Below are 18,298 nucleotides of genomic sequence, written 5' to 3'. Positions count from 1 at the left end.
TTTTTCTATACAAAATGCCCTCCATACACAGGATTGGTTCCTCACCAGCACACAGGAGTAAGGAAGAAACCCAAATACACATAAAGTCATATGTGTTGAATGTCAAAAAAACCTTGCAGAGATACTGGAAACCTCCTGTGAAGACCCAGCTGAGGAAGAGCCTGAGATATTTTGTGGTTCTGAGGGTTAAGATGCTCAGCAGGCAGTAGGATTGAGCCTGAATCCAGCTCTGGAAACACCAGCAGATCAACAGAGAGCGATGGGAATGATTTCTATTGTATTGAGAGGGGGCAAAGTCATGCAAGGGGCTTTCATCAGGAGCAAACAGCAGCCTGGAGGGTGGGGAACACTGAATCCATCCCACCAAATGCCCATCCTTCACCTTAATGTGGAGCTGCCACAGCTGCCATCTATCACCTTTTCTGTGTCTCCTGTTGAGTATATATTTGAGCAGCTCTTACATGTGGCTTTTCATAGTGAGACTGTGGGAAACAGCCATTTGCCAGCTGTGATATCTGCTAATAACTAACACCAACACCTCATTCCCTTTGGGTTTGTTTGGGGTTTTTTATGGTTTGGTTTGTTTGGGGATTTGTTTGGGGTTTTTTTTTGTAAATAAGTGTGAAGTTGTCACAGCCAAACTGAAAGAAATGTAAACCAGGCATTACTTACCAGAAATTATTTCTGATTGGGTTTAACTGCATTAGACCAGCAATATATTTGCAGGTTTTGCTCCACACCATCAGCCTGCCTGGGCTCTGTGTGCTCAGCATTTCACAGAGGGAGAAGACAAGGGGCACTGCACCTTTCAAACAGCAAATCCTGTGTCAGCATGACAGAAAAGCAGAAAAAATAAGACAATATTCATCAGTTAGAGCAGAGCAAGCATCCCACCATCTGTCCCTCCACTGCTATTAATTTTGTGCATTTAGAGACAAACCTGGATCTAACACTACCATCTCTCCTTTCAGTCCCTGATGCTATTTGCCACCCTCCAGCTTTGACTCCCACTGATCTAACTCATTGCTGTTCATGGGGAGCAGACAGGAAGGGCATTACCAGGTTCTACATGGACTCAAATTCCCTTTGGAGACCCCCTCTGTCACCAGACTCTGGTACAAGCATAACATGATCCTCCTAGTTAAAGGTGTGATGTTAATTGGCAAAAATATGTCCCTTGGACTTTCTATAGCAGGAAATGTCAGTGCTCATGATGCCTGTTCTGCAGTCCCTGCTCAGGCACCAAAACATCTGAACCACCCCCAGAACATCTTTAATTAGCACCTACCTGCTGAGAGTTACCTGGGGAAAACCTATCCCATACCACTGGTACTCTGGGGCAGAGCTGAAACCAAACAGACAGTCCTTGAATGCCAAGGAGAGAGGTTTTTTAAATACTGAATTCATTTTCCAAGAACAATAAACCTGATGAAGGCTTTCAGTCTCCTCACTTGCCACGGATGTATTGCCAAGGTTGCTCCTGAGTTATGACTGATTTTTATTAAACAGTTTGGGACTCTAATATTGCTCCTGGTTAAGGTGCAGAGATGATATTTCAGAGCCAGATGAGCTCAGCACAGCTCCTGTGACAGGCAGAATTTCCAAATCCAGGCATTCAGGCCATGCAAACTGATACTTTTTCATCCCAGTGCAAAGATAATTGTGAGCACATCACCAATGCACCACACACTTCTCAGAGCTGTCCCTTCTGCCCAGCCCCACAAGTCCCTTCACAGAATTTTCTCCCAAGCAGTTATTGAGAGCATCCAGTAACATGTGGAATTCCATCCTGGTTTTCCTTCATTTTCTCCTCCCAAGCTGCCTCCAGACACGGTGTGTGGGCACTGCCTGACATGCTGACAGCAGCAGCATTAATGTGTCACCTCCCTGACACTGAGGTGTCCTGTCAACACACCAAAACCAGGGAACAAACGATTTTCACTGGCTCCCACGGGGACCTTGTGTGGCTGCAGCTCCAGCACCAGCCCTGGTGACACCCAGCCAGGGCCACCCAAGGGATGAGGTGGCCCAAGCACCATGAGGCTTCCACGAGCCACCCTCCAGCATGGAGCTGGAGGAGCTGGGACCATCCTGAGGGAAACACCAGCAATGGAGTTCAGCAGGACCTGTGCCTTTTATATGGTTTTACCTACTTTTTAGCAAACCATTAAACTAGCAAAAAAAAAAACCTTATAGGAAAATACATGAATAATAATTAGCTCTTGGTGAGACAAATGTGTATATTTTTTAAAAAATGTTTAAAATGAGCAGCTGACCCAATTGTCTTCTTCTGGTTTATGATCCAGAGGATTCTGCAGCACCAAGGGGCAATAGAAGGGACCCCTCAGGACCCTGGGGCAGGTCCCAGGGTATTGCCTGCCTCCAGCAGAAGGATGACAGGATCCAAGACAGGCAGTATTTCCCCTAAGAAGAAAAATTTATGCCAAAAATTTCAAGTAACTTTTCATCTGCGGAAAATGAGCCAAACTCACTCTGAAATAACACACAGGATGCGCTGAAAACAGCCCAAATATTTTAACCCATTGAATATTTAGACATTCCAAGTACTTTCCAAAAGGAAGGGTGCATTAGAGGTGCCAAGAAGGTGAGAAGTCTTTCAACAGCCCTGGCTGAGGAGATGCTTGTCCATGTTGGCAGCATTCCATCCTCACACCAAGCTGGGAACATCTGCTCCAGGTCACCTTCGGACACCAGGTGGGACCAGACCACGTTGTTCCTGGGGCTCAATTCGCCACCTGGGATAACATTTTCACATCCCACTGCCATTTACGTAGGAATTTCAGGAGACACACACACAAGGAACCATCCATTCACGAGGAAAAGCATCCACCTGCACAGCCCAAACTCCCAGGATGCTGCAAACTGCAGTAACCCACACTCTGCATTTACACTTGGGCCTGTGTGCCTTATTTTTCACCCTCTCTAAAGTGTCTCCAGCTCAAATTCCCAAAAGAGTTAAAAGCAGCACTAGGAGCAGGGATGGGCAATGTGAACAATTCCAAGACTCCACAAAATTTCTCTTTTCAGGGTTGACATTTCCAACCAAGGAGGGAGGAAAAGTCTGCATGAAAAAGGTGTGGAATCAAAGCAATAATCAAATTTAGGTATAATGGGAGAAGCTGGAGAGGTTTTCAGTGTTCAGAACAAGATTAGCAGCTCCAGGCACAGGAGGAACACGGCATTTTCCACACTGTAACAACTCTGCGATGCAAATTGCATCTCAAATCTTTCTCCCCAGCTCTGGGACCCATTCAGCTGCCAACGTGGTGCTGAATTTTTAAAGCAAATTGCAGGCTGTTTGAAGGGATGGTTTGCAAATAAAATTCACACAGGACAGCTTGGAGGCACCAGGCAGAGCAAAGACCAGCAGAGGCTGGCCCTGGGGTGCAGCACAGCCACCCACCACATTCCTGAAACTCTGAGAAATTAAAGAATTTGCCACTTGTTTTTCTCCCACAGGAGATACAGAAAGTGTTTTATGGAAGTTCAGTCTCCTCCAGGCTGTATCAGAATGCAGGAGAGCACAAGCATGAAGGTTTCACCATCTTCTGCTGCTTCCAACTCCTACCTCAAATCTCTCCAAAACATGTCACCACTGAACCTTCCCAGAGCCCCAGATTCACTTTGTTCTTGCAGGATTTCAGTGCTGAGGAGCATGAAGGGAGATGAAGGTGCCTGCAGAGACCAGAGATGCAATTGCTGCCTCAGGTGCATTTCACTGCCCAAGTCAGTGTCTCTAAAACCATTAAAATCAACCCCTTTGACAGCAGCAAGCCAACAGCAGAGCCTGTAAATGCTTGCAAATGGCATTTCTTAATGTTTCTCTCCCAGTCTCCCATTTCATGTTGCCATTGCAGAAGCCCATCCCATCACTCAGCAGCTGCAGCAGGTCTTGGCAATCAGCTTCAGATGGATTTGTAGTGCTGAGCAAATATGAAGCAATTTTACTCAGTCCCCAGTGAAAGAGATTTCAGCTAAATCAGAAAACCTCTGTGTTCTGAGACTGGCCAGGCACCAACTGCTTCCAAAACCCCAAGACTTGTGTGTCAAAGTGCTGTCATTTCATCATGAAGTGGTGCTGTTGGTGTCACCCAAACGCTGGCTCTGGGGGAGAAGTGGCTGTGCCCCAAGGTACAGCTCCTGCAGCAAGGGAGGGGGGGCACAGCAGGACCAGCTCCAGACCTGCCAGCATCCCCTTCCTCTGGCAAATAATTCCTCAGCAAACTGCAAACCCTTCCTTTTCTCTCCAGAAAATGAGCAATTCAGTGCTCCAGTCCTGCTCAGACTTAGCCCTGCCTCCAAAGAGGATGGAGACACACCAGGAAAAGAAGTGATTAGTAAGTCCTGCGTGGGATTGGAATAACAAGGGTCCATCTGCATTTGCTGTCCAGCACATTTGCAGCCCGGGGGACAGGGATGGCCCAGAAGAACAGCTGATGTCAGGACATTTAACATGCCTGCTCCTTCTGATGTCCTCTATCCATGTCTGTTGGGCTAGAAAAGACATTTGTAGAGGGGAAGAAATGACAACAAACAGCTCAGCTATTGGTCCTGTGGCAAAATAAGCAATAAATGAGTTCCTTTGCTTCTCTTACACATCATTGCTGCAGGGTGACCCCCGAGTGATAAACACCCACTGAGGAGGGAAAAGCATCCATTCATTCCTGAGCCCAGCAAGTTGCTTAGTGAGAAGAAATGGGAGGGCAAAGGTTTACAGCCTCATCAGGAGGATGGTGATGCCTCATCCTCCATCACTCTGTGCCAGGGAAGGATTAATGGGCATAGTAGGTGCTGTTTGTTTAAATAAGTAACAATAAGGCCACGAAGCAGGAATGAAAAATTTACAGAAAACTGTTAACTGGGAAATCCCAAACATCACATGACTTCAAAATTTGGGAAGGTTAAATTTCTTTGATTTTATGTACAAGATTGGTCTGGCTGAAAATAATTGAGATCCATATAATTACATTGCCAAGCACTAAATTCAGGCCAGCCACAAAGACCACAAGAGGCAGGAGAGGAAACAAAACAATGGAGATTTTTAAGGAGATGGAAATTGAAGGCTGAGTTTTTCCCATTATAAAAAGTTTCATAAATTATCACCTTGCCTCCATTAGTGTGGCCATCACTGAATACTGTGGCTGGAAGCAGAAAAAGTCTGAGATATCTGAATGAAAGGACAGCAAAATGAAAAGAGCTGCCTTATAATAGCAAGATAGGATGGACAGCAGGAATGGCTGAAGCCAAGAGAGAAGTCCACGAACTCTTTATGCTACAAAGATTTCTGACAAAACCGCCAATAATCCAAAAGCAAAGTTTTGTCTGGCAGAGCTGACAGTAACCACGTGCATTCAGTCCTTGACAGCAAATGAAGATTGGCCTGGACCTCCACTGGTCCACTACTGCTTTTTTTTCAACCAGAAAATGCAATTACATCGACTCTTTGGGAAAGAATTACTATGAGTGGTTCATGGCAAAGAGTTTGTTCATGTACCCACTCCTAATCAGTCACCAAGAGAAATATTGTCTCAGAAGATCTCTTCAAAATTTTGGATTTTTTTTAACATAAATAACTGGGTTACTTCGTTCCAAATGATAAACAAATTCAATTTGGCTCAGTTAGCTTTAAAAAATGCATTTCTTCCCAGGTATCAAAGAGATGAACAAAATGCTCTATTGCAGAAAAATGAAGGGAGGAGAAAGTTTCTTTCCCCTTGAGATGCACAACACCAAAAGGCAGCAAAAAAACATCCAATTTCCAATTCTTGTAGTTTAAGAGAAAACTCTGAGGATCGTAGTTGTGGGAGAGACAGAGTGGGAGGAACAAGGGATCTGCTGGGGTTTTTTTGGAATGGGGGAGAAATACCACTGTGTTCAAGCAGAACCAGTGAGAACTCCAGACTCCATTGCTCAGAGAAGAAACACATCAACTTAACCCAAATACCATTTAAATCCAAGTGAGACAGAGGCTGGAGCATTTCCCCACCTCTGCTAAGCCACCAGGGACAAATCAAATGGCCCTGTAGGACCAGGGCAGCAGGTCCCTGGCACGGGGCAGGGATGGTCCCCTGGGAAGGTCCCTGCATCACCCATGGAGTTTGCAAGGTCTGCTTCTACAGCCCCCAGCATCCAAAAAGCTCAGAAGTCTTCAGATTGGGATTTCACGTCTCCATCTGTCTGTTGTCACTTGGCAGCTGCTCCACGTCAACACCCATCTGACTGCACAAAGTTTCTCCTCATTTCCAGCCTAAACACCAAGCTATTTCCATTTATTCTTCTGCAAATACTGAGAGTTTGTACCTAATTTTCTCTTCCTCTCCCTGGTGTGCGTTTTTACAAATAAGGTGCCAAAGCCACAAGCATTTAATTGTTTAAATTATGCCATTTCTCCATATTATTTTCTTCTCAGACGGTTGCACGGATCTGGCTCCGACTCAGCACTCAGAGCCTCGACACCGCAAAGTCCAGTTTTTCTGATGACCTCCCAAGGCTTTGAATCGAGCCCGTAAAGAAAACACAGCAAAGAAAGTCTAAACAAAGCCACTAGAAAAGGTAATAAAATGCCACGTGCCTGTGTTGCTGCAGGGAAGGATCAGCTTCCCTGTTTAGTGCTGCTTATTAAATCATTACAACCAATTAAAGGCGCGGAGGAGAGGAAGGAGCATTCTCATGCGCAGCTGCCCAGGCTGCCTCTGCCCCCGGCAAGGACAGCAGAAAGCACCGATCTCCCAGCAGAAGGCCCTCAGCGATTGATTTCCCACTCAGGGAACACACAGGCAGCCCATCCGGCCTTTGCTGACCACAGAGGGAGAATCTGCCGCGATGTTCGCACCGACCGCCCGGCTGTGCTGGCAAATCCCCCTCTCCCTGCCCTGCCAGGAGATTCCTGCAGGGACACGTTTCTGTGGGATGACAACCCTGTGGGGATGCACAGAGAGCCTGGTGTGAGCATAAGGGACACCCCCAAGAGCAGATCCCCCGTTCAGGCTCCGTCTTTTCTCACAAGCAGGTTCCAGAAGGAGATTTGCAGTGATTGCGTTTGCCCAGAACAGGCAATTTCCAGTACATTTTCCTCTGAAGCTGTTCCGCCTTCCACCAAAGCCACGTGCCTGGGATCACTTTGGAGCCGAGCAAATAGCTCCATCACAGACAGGAGCACCAGGAAGCAGAGCAACAATTGACAGCCAGGACAATCCAAACCTACTTATCAGCCCATCCCCTGGACTCGCCTGAATGCTCAAGAGAGTTAGAAAAGCCAACTGTTTTTGAAGAACCGGGTGTGCAATGGAAATGTTAATGACAGGCGCAATCAGCCTCAACAAAAGAGCCTCTCGGCAGGGGAGGGAGCAGGAGAGACCCAGGCGATTGGGATGTGAGGTGCTTCCCAGACGATAGGGACGGGAGATTCTTCCCAGCCGATAGGGACGGGAGACGCTTCCCAGCCGATAGGGACGGGAGATGCTTCCCAGCCGATAGGGACGGGAGACGCTTCCCAGCCTACTGGGATGTGGGAGATGCTTCCCAGCCGATAGGGACGGGAGACGCTCTGTGTCCCATAGGGATGCAGCTCAATTGATGTCCACTCACTATTTGGGTTGCTTTTATCTTGACAACGCATCTCACACACCATAATTGTGTTTTCCCTCCCTTCAGGCACATGAAAAAGATCCACTGATCTCTCACCTTTTTCTCATCTCTCTGTACCTGAAATCACTTTTCCCTTACATAATGGACAAAACAGACCTTGTTTTTAGGCTGGAAACAAGTCCGTAAACTCTTCATCCAGTTTAACACAATCCACCATTACTGAGGTGCCCCAGGGCAGCAAAGAAGGAAAAAACCTGAGAACAGAGGTAAGAACACCAGTCATGAGTTTATGATAAGCAGCATCATATTCTGCTTCTCTCACGGATATTTTTCTTTTCAGCCCAGAAAATTCCCTATCGTTTACAGGGCTGTAGAAGGACGCTGTCCTGCCAAGCAGGAGAGTTGCAGAGCTGCATGGGGAAAACAGGGCAGATAATAACACAGCCCAAGAGCTCTGCTCACCTCAGATCCTGGTCAGGTAACAGGGAGATTCAGTCTCCGCATTGGAAAGCATCTCTATTCCTCCACAGCCTGGCCACTGAGCATGATGTGATTCTGCTGAGCCAACAAACCCACAAGAGAGTGGGCACTGCCAGCTCCTGATTGCAGAGTAAGGAGTTCGTCACATCGTTCTTGTAAATTAGAATGTTTTGGAGATGGAGAATTGATTGCCAAGTAACCTGCAGAGACACACAACTACTCTGCAGCTTTCTAGGACTCACTGAACAACACGAAAACGTTATTGATGCAGTTGGGGAGTGTTTCTGTACAGCATGTGCTCCTGCACCTCCCGACATCCCAGCCAGGGAAACAATTTACTGAACATTTACAAAAAGAAAGCAATTCTTACTACCAAACAGAAAAACAAAACAAAAACCCCCAAAAGTTCTTCCTGTCAAAGAGCCTTGGTAAGAGTTTGCAGAATTTGGTGAAAACAGGCCATTTACAAGGAAATAATTTTCCTCTCATTTCAAGTGGAATTGAGAAGCAGGTGGTGATGGAGAGGGCACAGAGCCCAAATGTGCTTTCTTATTAGAAGTGAAAAATTTCAGTCCTAACTCAGCCCTCCGACACAAAACACCTTCTTTTGCTTGGTCAGTGCTCACCTCAAATCACTCGCCTGGCAGGAGGCCCTGCATGGCCCCAGGAGTTCTGTGCTTTGGAAATTACTCCCTATGGAAAACACAGAGATATATCTGTATTTTTTTTCTCTTTTTGCTCCTCCTCCACGAGCATCTGAAACTTCTCTATAGTGTGGTTGTCTGCAATTAGATTTGCATCAATAGGATTTCTGATGGGAACCTTATGTACACCCAACAAGCTGTGAAAGCCCCAGTCAGTGACCTGGCAGCTTCAGTCCCCAGGGAATTATGTTTTGGGGCTTCACTTCGGGGTCCAAATTAAAATTTTAAGAGAGAAGATCAAGATGTAACTGCCTGTTGCTGCTCTTTGGGCTATTTCTGGTTCCCACACTGAATCCAGTCCCTCTCTCATGCTCAAAGCCAAACGTCCCCACTATGTCTATGATCATGGGGTGCAAATGAGCAGAGAGCCAGACATAAACTTCACCTTGCAGTAATCCCTTCCCTTTTCCTTTTGTCATTTGCTTTTAAAATTACTTTCATGAGTTCTCCAGCACACCATTTCCTGTTCAGTTCACCTTGTTTATCCAACTTACATTTTCTCCATCAGACTGACATATCCAAGAAGACTCATGCTCTTAAAGCTGAATTTTCATTAGCTCATATTTGGCCACAAGAATTACGATGACCTATTTAAGTAGGTCAGGCTGGTATTAATGGCAAAAGTGAGCTGTAAGAAGTGATTGCAGCCCAAAGCCATGGAGTCAAGTCTCACTAAACTCAAATCAGGCCTCCTGCTTCTCCCCTTTTTCTTTAGAATAACTGATGGTGTCCCTTGTACTCCACAACGTTTGTTGGCCTGTAGAGTGTTGGAGAAAGGTGCTGGCTCTGTATAATTACATTGGAAAACGCTGTGCCAGAAGACAGGTATCATGTGGTTTGTTGGTTTTGTGCTTTTTTACAATGAACATTGTACCAAATATTAGAACATTTTTCTAAAACATGATACTAAGGTGTGGATGAGTCATTTCACTGTCATAACACAGGAGGAAAGGGAAACCAGAGCGAAAAAAGCAGCAAAATTATTCAGCAGCAATTTGCACTCCATAACCCTCCACTGATTAGGCTTTTAGGCCAGAGGAGCTCTGCTACTTAAGCAGAGAGGCGACACATTAAGCTGTTGCTTAGAGATATTGGAATATATTGCACAGAGCCTGCTCCCTGTCGAGCAGCCCTGAAGGGCTGCGGGCTGTTTTTCCAAGGATACATTATAGCCCTGTTGCAATGCCGTTGTTTGTAAAGACTCAAAGCTTTTTCAAAGCAGGTCAAGCAATGACAGAAAAGGTGACTTTTCGGAAATGACAGTTCAGATGGCATGTAAAAAGTCAAAGTGACAACTCGTTATCACCTGGAAGTGGCAGATACCGAGGGCTCTTAGCAGCTCTGTAACAACCAGATTAATAGCACTAAATAATGTATATTCCGGCATGGAATGCCGATGGACTGCAGCACTACATGGCACGTGTGCCCTACACAGCCTCATCTGCCAGCAGCACAGCACTAGAAAGGACAGGGACCCAGGGAAGAGCAGGTCTTTACCTGCTGACTCACATCCATTTCTGATCCACCCAATTTGTGCAACAAACATCTTTTTATTTCTATTTATTCCCATCCTTTTAAACTAGGATTGCTCCTCATGTCTTGCTTGCTACCTCTAAAATCCAACAACTGTGCTGAAGAACCCTTTCGTAGACACACCTGATAAAGGCAACCAGCAGGGAAACAGATCTGTTAGTCTGAGTGGTCATTGGTAGTTTCCAGAGTTCCTTCCAAGAGCCACTGGCTGTACCCTGGAGTACTGCAGCACAAGGTGCCATCACATACAATGCTTTTTCCTCACAGGCACAGGTCCCACAGTCAGATTACACAGAAGTTGTGACTCACATGGGCTGAGAGAAGAAGCCTGAGCCAGGAAACAACATCTCCAAGCCCAGAAGACAAATTGATCCACAGATTGATCCAGCAGATTAACTTCCCTGCTTCCAGAGAGCTAAGGAGAATGAGGCAGTAGCATCTCTAGCACAGTCGAGGCCATTGCAGGACACACCATGGGACAGTTTTTGCTCGTGGCAGCACCAACACAACAAGGGGAGCCCCAGAAACCCCAAAAAGGGGGCAGTCCCCTTCCAGGAACCTTCCTTTCCCAAAGGGCTCTTCTTTAGACAAACTGGACTGGCTCAAGGCAGCAAACCAACCGAAGCACAGACTCCCTTCAGCCCTGGGGAAAAGCAGGAAAAAATGCTGGACAATAAATCATCCTGGAATGGAAGCATTCTCTCTGGAACGAGGCTGTTTGAAGCCAGACCAACAGGGGGGCGAGGAGGAGATGAAGGTGTTTAAAGCAGTGTTCTGTCTGCACTCTAAATTCTCACAGAGACATATTAATTGCAGCAAGACTGGTACTGTGTCCTTGCTCACACGGTCACGGGTACACTGCAGGAGCTCTATTAATGAACATACTTCTGAGAGCAAGGGCTCCTGCTGGGAGCCAGGCAGCCTCTTGCCATGAAACTTGCCCTCCATGGCTGGGTGAAACGTCTGGGTGGTCCCAGTCGCCACCACAGGGCTGGGGGATGTTTGGGAGAAGGGTCAGGGTCTCCAAAAGCAGCTGGGGATGAGAATGGCCTCGTTGCTGGGGCAGCCTCCTTCTTGGCTTGCAGAGAGCAATCTGCTTCAGCCACCCACCCACCTCCCAGTGCTGCAGTTTTTATTCCCCATCACATTTAGTCTGAGGAAATTGCTAACATGGCATTTGTCTCGATTGCTCCCCTGCAGAGACAGATGGGGCAGTTATTGATATGTACTTTCCCTGACAAAAACAGGCCATTTCTAAGACTCATTACTACGATTTTCCTTAAATCACCTCCAGTAGCACTTTGCTGTCACTGCAGCTCACAGCATGCTGGATGTGTCACCAGCCCCTGGATCCATGACAATTATTATCATTCAAAGGTTCTATCTTGTCCCACAATTCACCAGTTCACTGATGGAGACATCTGCCCTACACTCATCCCCCAGAAAAATCCACACCTAACCCCTTGCCTTGATCCCAGGCACCAAGGTGAGCACCATCACCTGTCTAAGCCAGCCTGGCTCCGTATGGCTGGGAAGGGTTAGGAAGCAGCAGGATGTGACCCAGCTTGTGGCAAAGGGGGAAGGACCCAGCACAGGGGTGATGAATAAACTCAGGTTTCATCTTTTCAGTTCACCCCAACACCCACCAACTGCTCCTTTGCTGAGTGAGCACCACACCGAGGAGGAGCAGGTGGTTCCTGGGGATGCAATGGCCAAGTTCACCATGTCTTCAAACTTTCATCAGAGTAGCTCAAGGAGTGCCAGTCCCAAGGAAGAGGTTAGAGCACAGTTATCCTACAAGTAACCTGATTAGGCACACTGGCTTTCCTTGACAGAAGCCTTTGCAGGGCACTTGTCATAACCAGTTCTGGATATTTTCACAGATCCTATTCTGACAGGACAAGGGAGAACAATTTAAACAGAAGGAGTGCAGATCTGAGTTAAATATGAGAAAGGAGTTTTTACAATGAGGATGGTGATGCATTGGCACAGGTCACCAGGAGAGGTGGTAGATGCCCCATCCCTGGGAACACTCAAGGTCAAGCTGGATGGGGTTCTGAGCAATATGATCAAGCTGATGATGGCTCTGCACATTGCAGGGTGGTTGGACTAGATGATCTTTAAAGGTCCATTTCAACCCAAACTATTCCTTCATTCTATTATTAACCTTCAGTGGTTTTGAAAAGCCTGAACACCTCATACAAACAAATCACCCTAATAACCAGTGACTGCAAGACAGTCAGACGAGAACATTTTGTTTTGGTAAACAGAGTATTGATTGTGTATCTGTGTCCTTGAGATGAACTTGACTCTTTGACAGCAGCAGAGCCCAACAAAACAGGTTCTCCATAACTCCAAAATGGTGGATTGCCTTTGTCTGGAGTGAGCAGCATGGCAGCTTTATGAAGGCAATAAAGCACCATTGGTTTAGCTTTGGCAGGGATTTTCCCCTCCCTAAAATGCTGCCTTTTCTTTCGTTTGCACAGTTGACTTGAGCTGCACAGTGTGAGTATGGCTTTCCAGAGGCAAAGTTCATCTCCATGGCATGGATTTGGCAGGAACAGAAACTTTGTGCCTGTTGCACATGCTGGTGTTGGAGCTGCTGGCACAAGAGTAGATCCAAGCAGCAATGAGGGAAAATACACCTCATGTCCTTCATAACAGTATCTTCAAACCATTGCTTCATTTTCAGGGGTTTGTGCCACCATTACATTTATAATCAAGTGGAAGGGGGGATGCCGAGTCAGAGAAAACACAACGAATAAACACCCTCTCAGTCTTCCCTCCAAGCACTCCCCATCACACCAATACACACAATGTGCCTCCTCCATGCACAGCCACTGGCTCTGGTAGGACCCAGAGCCACACTGGGTGAAAGATTTTCTCTGTTGGTGGAAGAGCTCCCTGCTGCAAAGCACTTTTCTACATGAATTTAGATCTGTTGCTCCAAAGCAAGTGAGTTTTACTGAAGAACTATGCAAGGAGCACAGCTCAGAAAGCAGGTGCTGGTAATTTGTTTGGGGGATATAAGAAGCAAAAACCCCTCTACTCACACCAGGCAACGAGATTAAATTAGTCTCTATTGCATCTCTGACAGGTTATTTTAATCAAGCACATTCTAACCAAGGCACGGAGAGAATGTTCACTCTGGATAATGAGGAGTAAGGCACAAGGCAGAGGGTAAAGCACAGGGGAGCATCACCAGCAGCACAGCCCCTGCAGCCTTCCCCCAGCTCCCAGCCCAGCACCATGGTCCCTAAAACACACAGCACCTGGGCACACCACCACTGGATGGGGCAGTGCGATGCCAACGCCAAGATAATATCGTTTAGGGATGGCTTCTAAGCTATCCCAGAGACCAGAGATGTTCTTTGTGCTGAAAACCAGCAGTGGAAGGATTGTGGATGCAAAATGCTTTCAAAGCCTTTTGTCCTGGAGAATAGTTACAGATCAGATCAGCAAATGTAACATCACATTCTCCTGAATTTCTCTGCCTTCCTGTACTTTCTTCTCCGAAAAAGACAACAGCAATTCCTGGAAACTGCCTTCTCCCTGCAGACCTATCAATACATTGCTTCCTTTATAACTACTTACAAGCTGCACCAGCTTTATCCAAACAGGCAAGAAAGCAGATCCAGGGGTGTTTAAATTGAGGAAATATCATCCATAACCTTCCTATGCATCTTTTGGTCAATATAATTTCTGTTTAATTTTTCTTAAGCCTAATGTCTGGTCAGATTTTGGTCAAGATGAAGAAAATATCTGGAAGAGTTGTACACTGGGCATAAAAATATTCCCATCTGTTGAAAAGTCAGTTATATCCAAGGCCTTAAGAAATTACCTCCAAATGCAATGAAATGTTTTATTCCCACCTGGTTACTGGTGCACAATAATCTTGCCAGAAGAGTGTAAATATCTCCAGAAAAGGAGCAAGGTCAAACACAGCTTTTGGCTCCACAGCTCAGATCAACAAGCTGACCTGTTTGGTTAGATGCACATAGCCAGGCATGGCACTGATGGATGGCTGCATTTTCCCTTGCCTGGTCTTGAAACAAAGGCCAGGCAACTTTTATAGGGCTAAAGGAGAATCAAGAAACCCTTGTTTTCCTTTTTCTTCCTTTTCTAGGGACATGAAGGTGAAGTGATCTTACACTGTTGCTGGTTTTGCTCTATAACCTGAGGTGCATTTCTGTCAAGCACCTCCTGATGCACATCTGAAGGATTTCACTGCATTTCCAAAGCTGGACCAGACACCCAGCTGGGGAAAATCAGCCAAACTTCCCCAGAGCAGCTGAAAGCAGCGCAGATCTGGCAAGAACTGTTTATTTGTTCATTTTGCGCGCTGTGTTGCTGAGTCTCCTCCCATTCCCTCTGGGGCATCTTCCTTTGTTAAAACGAGCCAGTGTTCCCTATTGAAGCAGTTTAACCCCCCGCTTCCCTCCGTTTCACACATCCCTCATTCAGCCAGCCCTGGGTGGTGACTGCGTCCCTCCACATCTCGCTCATTCCTGAAGGAAACATCCCGGAGCATCAGCTGCTCACCAGCATCTACCTTATTTACTATTTAAATAACCCTGCAGAAAGAAAACCTTTTTCTTGCGTCTCTTCCCTGGTCTGAGCAAGTGCTAATTGCTTAGACATGCAACACACACACACAGAGGCATCATGTGGATATAATTGCGAAGCCCGGTAACGTCAGCATCCCAGAGACCCTCCTCCAACTCGGATTAGAGGGAAGAGACTCAGCAGCACAAGCAGCAGGTGTTGGAGTAGGCAGCGGAGCCACTCACCAGGTAAGACACTTCAGCCCTCCATGCCCAGCGCTGGCGGTCCTGCACTTGATTGCTATGGGATGACAAAATGCAAGACCAGCCGAGGCATTTCTCTTTGCAGAGCCTGGGGACCCATTGCCAAACCTCTGATCTTCACGGGGCGGAGGGTTGGTTGTTTGCTCATTCCCTGCGGGGGAATTCTTGGAAGTAGAGGTCAGGCGATAGTGATGGATGTGGGAACTGCTACAGATGTGGTGATTCTTGCTGTGACTCAAGTGGATTCACTTTCAGGGTACTTTTCTCCCTCTTCCCTGATTAATCCTGGATTTCTGAAATTTGCAGGTTTGTCTGTGGCATGTTTGCTGTGCTGCCAGTTGTTTGCACTAGGGATGGTCTTCATGGTGAGTAAAGATCATATCCCACCTTCATTTAATGGGTTAGTTTGATTGCAGGTTAAGCCCCTTTACCCTTAGTTCTGGAAATACTCCCTGAACTATTTTTCCTCCTCCTTCTTTTACTAGGGGACCCTGGGAGTGGGGAGTAGCAGTATCAGAAACTTCTTAATTGTTTGTGAGATCTGGAGAGCCTGAACTCCAACACCAAGGCAGGCACTAATTAACTACAACGCTTCTGCTCCGGCACAGAAAGTGCTGTGCCAGTGAAACAGCAGCCATCCCTCGAGCCCTCCAAAGGCTGTGAACAGCCAGACAGACACAAAGCTCCCTCTCTGCCTCCTTGTTCCTGCCAGCACCAGAACTCTCACTGCAGACTGCTGAACTGGAGCCACTTAACTTCCCCAGCAGAGACAAAACCAAAATGCTCTCAGAAAGAAGAGTTCCTTAACTTACATAGAGAGATATAATTCTCTTGTTTTCTTGGTTCATGGAGCCTTATATGACTTTAAAATACTTTTTCTCCCCTCTCATCACTTCAAATTCTAACTTCTCCAACATGGGGGACAGGAGAGATAAGTTAGGTGGTTCATGCTGCCTCACAACCCACCTTTGAAAATAACCTGCTTCTACATGAGATAGTGGCTGCTTCTCCCAGGAAACAAAAACAAAAATCAAACAAAAAACCCCAACCAACAAAAATCCTTCTCTCTTCCAGGCTAGCAAGGCTTTCAGTAACATCTGACAGTGGTCTGTGATCAACAGGCATGGGAAACAGCTCTTTGTGGGATGATCTGAACAGTACCTGCAGCAACACAGGCAACAGCTGCTACTTGGACAACAGCATGAGGTTCAACTTCACCTTCCAAGAGCAGGCAGCTGATTTCTACATTGTCCTCCCTGTGATTTACTCCGTGATCTGTGCTGTGGGGCTCACAGGCAACACTGCTGTCATCTATGTGATCCTCAAGGCCCCCAAGATGAAGACTGTGACAAACATGTTCATCCTGAACCTTGCTATAGCCGATGACTTGTTCACACTTGTCTTGCCCATTAATATTGCTGAACACCTGCTCCGCTACTGGCCCTTTGGAGAAGTCCTCTGCAAGGTCATCTTATCCATAGACCACTACAATATCTTCTCCAGCATTTATTTCCTAACAGTGATGAGCATAGACAGGTATCTGGTGGTACTGGCCACAGTCAGGTCCAAGAGGATGCCGCACCGTACGTACCGTGCAGCCAGGATTGTCAGCTTGTGCATCTGGATCCTGGTCACCATCATAGTCCTCCCTTTCATCATCTTTGCCAATGTCTACACCGATGACCTGGAGATAAAGAGCTGTGGTCTCAATTTCCCCAAGCCTGAAAGGTTTTGGTTCAAAGCCAGCAGGATCTATACCCTCATCCTTGGCTTTGCCATTCCAGTCTCCACCATCTGCATCCTCTATACCATGATGCTCTACAAGCTAAGGAACATGCACTTGAACTCTAACGCCAGAGCCCTGGACAAGGCAAAGAAGAAGGTCACCATTATGGTCTTCATAGTCCTGGCTGTGTTCCTCTTCTGTTGGACCCCCTTCCACTTGGCCACCATCGTGGCTTTGACCACTGACTTGCCCCAGACCTCCATGGTCATTGGTATATCCTACTTCATCACCAGCCTAAGCTATGCTAATTCCTGCCTGAATCCTTTCTTGTATGCTTTCCTGGATGACAGTTTTCGGAAAAGTTTCCGGAAGTTGCTGGAATGCAGAACTTCTTGAGCAGTTGGTTGGGGCTCATAGACCCCTGCCCTCCTGGGGCTTTGCAGGGCATCTTCCCAGACTGAAGGAGTGACTGGTGAATAATGCACAATGTTCTTTCTTTCATTTACACATAATGTACGTGTCTGTTTATAATGCTCATCATCCACAGTTCGTGTTGCTCCCTTGCAATTCTTATTTCCTCTCTGTGCTCCTCCCAACTTCTCAGTGTTGCATTTCTACATTCTTATTTTTAATTACACACTGAATTATTAAAGACAGGAAAACTTCCTTTCAGAGGTGCATTTCTACCACATAGTGGTCCTTTATTGCCATCTGCTGTACAGCACCAACAGGCTGCAGACCAGTTTTCAGATTAAAGCAATGCTCAGTTCTTTGTTACTGTGTTGATGGGGGCTGAACTAACAAGCACTTTCAATGAAATATCAATAAAACGGACAGAGGATAAGTATTTGGAAGAAAAAAAACAAACAAAAACATTTTCATGTCCATGGATGTGTCTGTGTGTTATGGCTTTGTTTCTGATTTTGAGAGGTGTCCATCTGTCACCCCACTGCAAATTCCTGCTCTCCTGAGCTGTCAACACAGGTTTAAACCAAAAGGAAGATTTGTATATCAAAAATACCATATAAAAATACCATACAATTACTATGACAACTGTGGGAATTTGTGGTAGAAATTATTTTTAACTAATTGTTCCTCTTAAATGTCAAATATATATTTATTTAAGAGTGATTAATGAAATAAAGCTCATAGGGAAAAAGAGTCTGGTTCTTCTTTCACAAGAGAAAACTTCCACTCCTTGTGCCTACATATATATATATATATATATATATATATCATATATATATAGCATATATATATATATCATATATATTTGGAGAAACATATATATATATATATATATATATAATTTTACCTGCTGTAAAGTCAAATACAGTAGATTTGTAACAAAGTTAAGGTATCTGTAAACCACAAGAAAAACTCTAGCAAACTTTGCAATAAAGTTTCTTCTTTAACAGATAAAAAGTCAAAATAGTTCA

At 45.9% G+C, this 18,298-nt stretch overlaps 1 protein-coding gene across 1 annotated transcript; it reads left to right on the top strand.

The window, feature by feature from the left end:
* Window positions 1–15,047: 15,047 nt before the first annotated feature.
* Window positions 15,048–17,899, top strand: NPBWR2 (neuropeptides B and W receptor 2). The gene is made up of 3 exons (XM_071572908.1): window positions 15,048–15,118; window positions 15,440–15,498; window positions 16,208–17,899. Exon 3 carries the CDS (start codon window positions 16,257–16,259, stop codon window positions 17,253–17,255), a length of 999 nt encoding a protein of 332 aa, XP_071429009.1. The 5' UTR covers window positions 15,048–15,118; window positions 15,440–15,498; window positions 16,208–16,256; the 3' UTR covers window positions 17,256–17,899.
* Window positions 17,900–18,298: the final 399 nt, after the last annotated feature.

The sequence above is a fragment of the Pithys albifrons genome, chromosome 18, assembly GCF_047495875.1.
Source record: "Pithys albifrons albifrons isolate INPA30051 chromosome 18, PitAlb_v1, whole genome shotgun sequence".
Lineage (NCBI taxonomy): Eukaryota > Metazoa > Chordata > Aves > Passeriformes > Thamnophilidae > Pithys > Pithys albifrons.
The sequence above is the reverse complement of the archived record's forward strand: the minus strand, read 5'-3'. Positions and strand labels throughout refer to the sequence as shown.

Coding starts and splice junctions, on each gene's coding strand:
- NPBWR2 (XM_071572908.1), top strand. CDS start 16,257: ATGGGAAACAGCTCTTTGTGGGATGATCTGAACAGTACCTGCAGCAAC.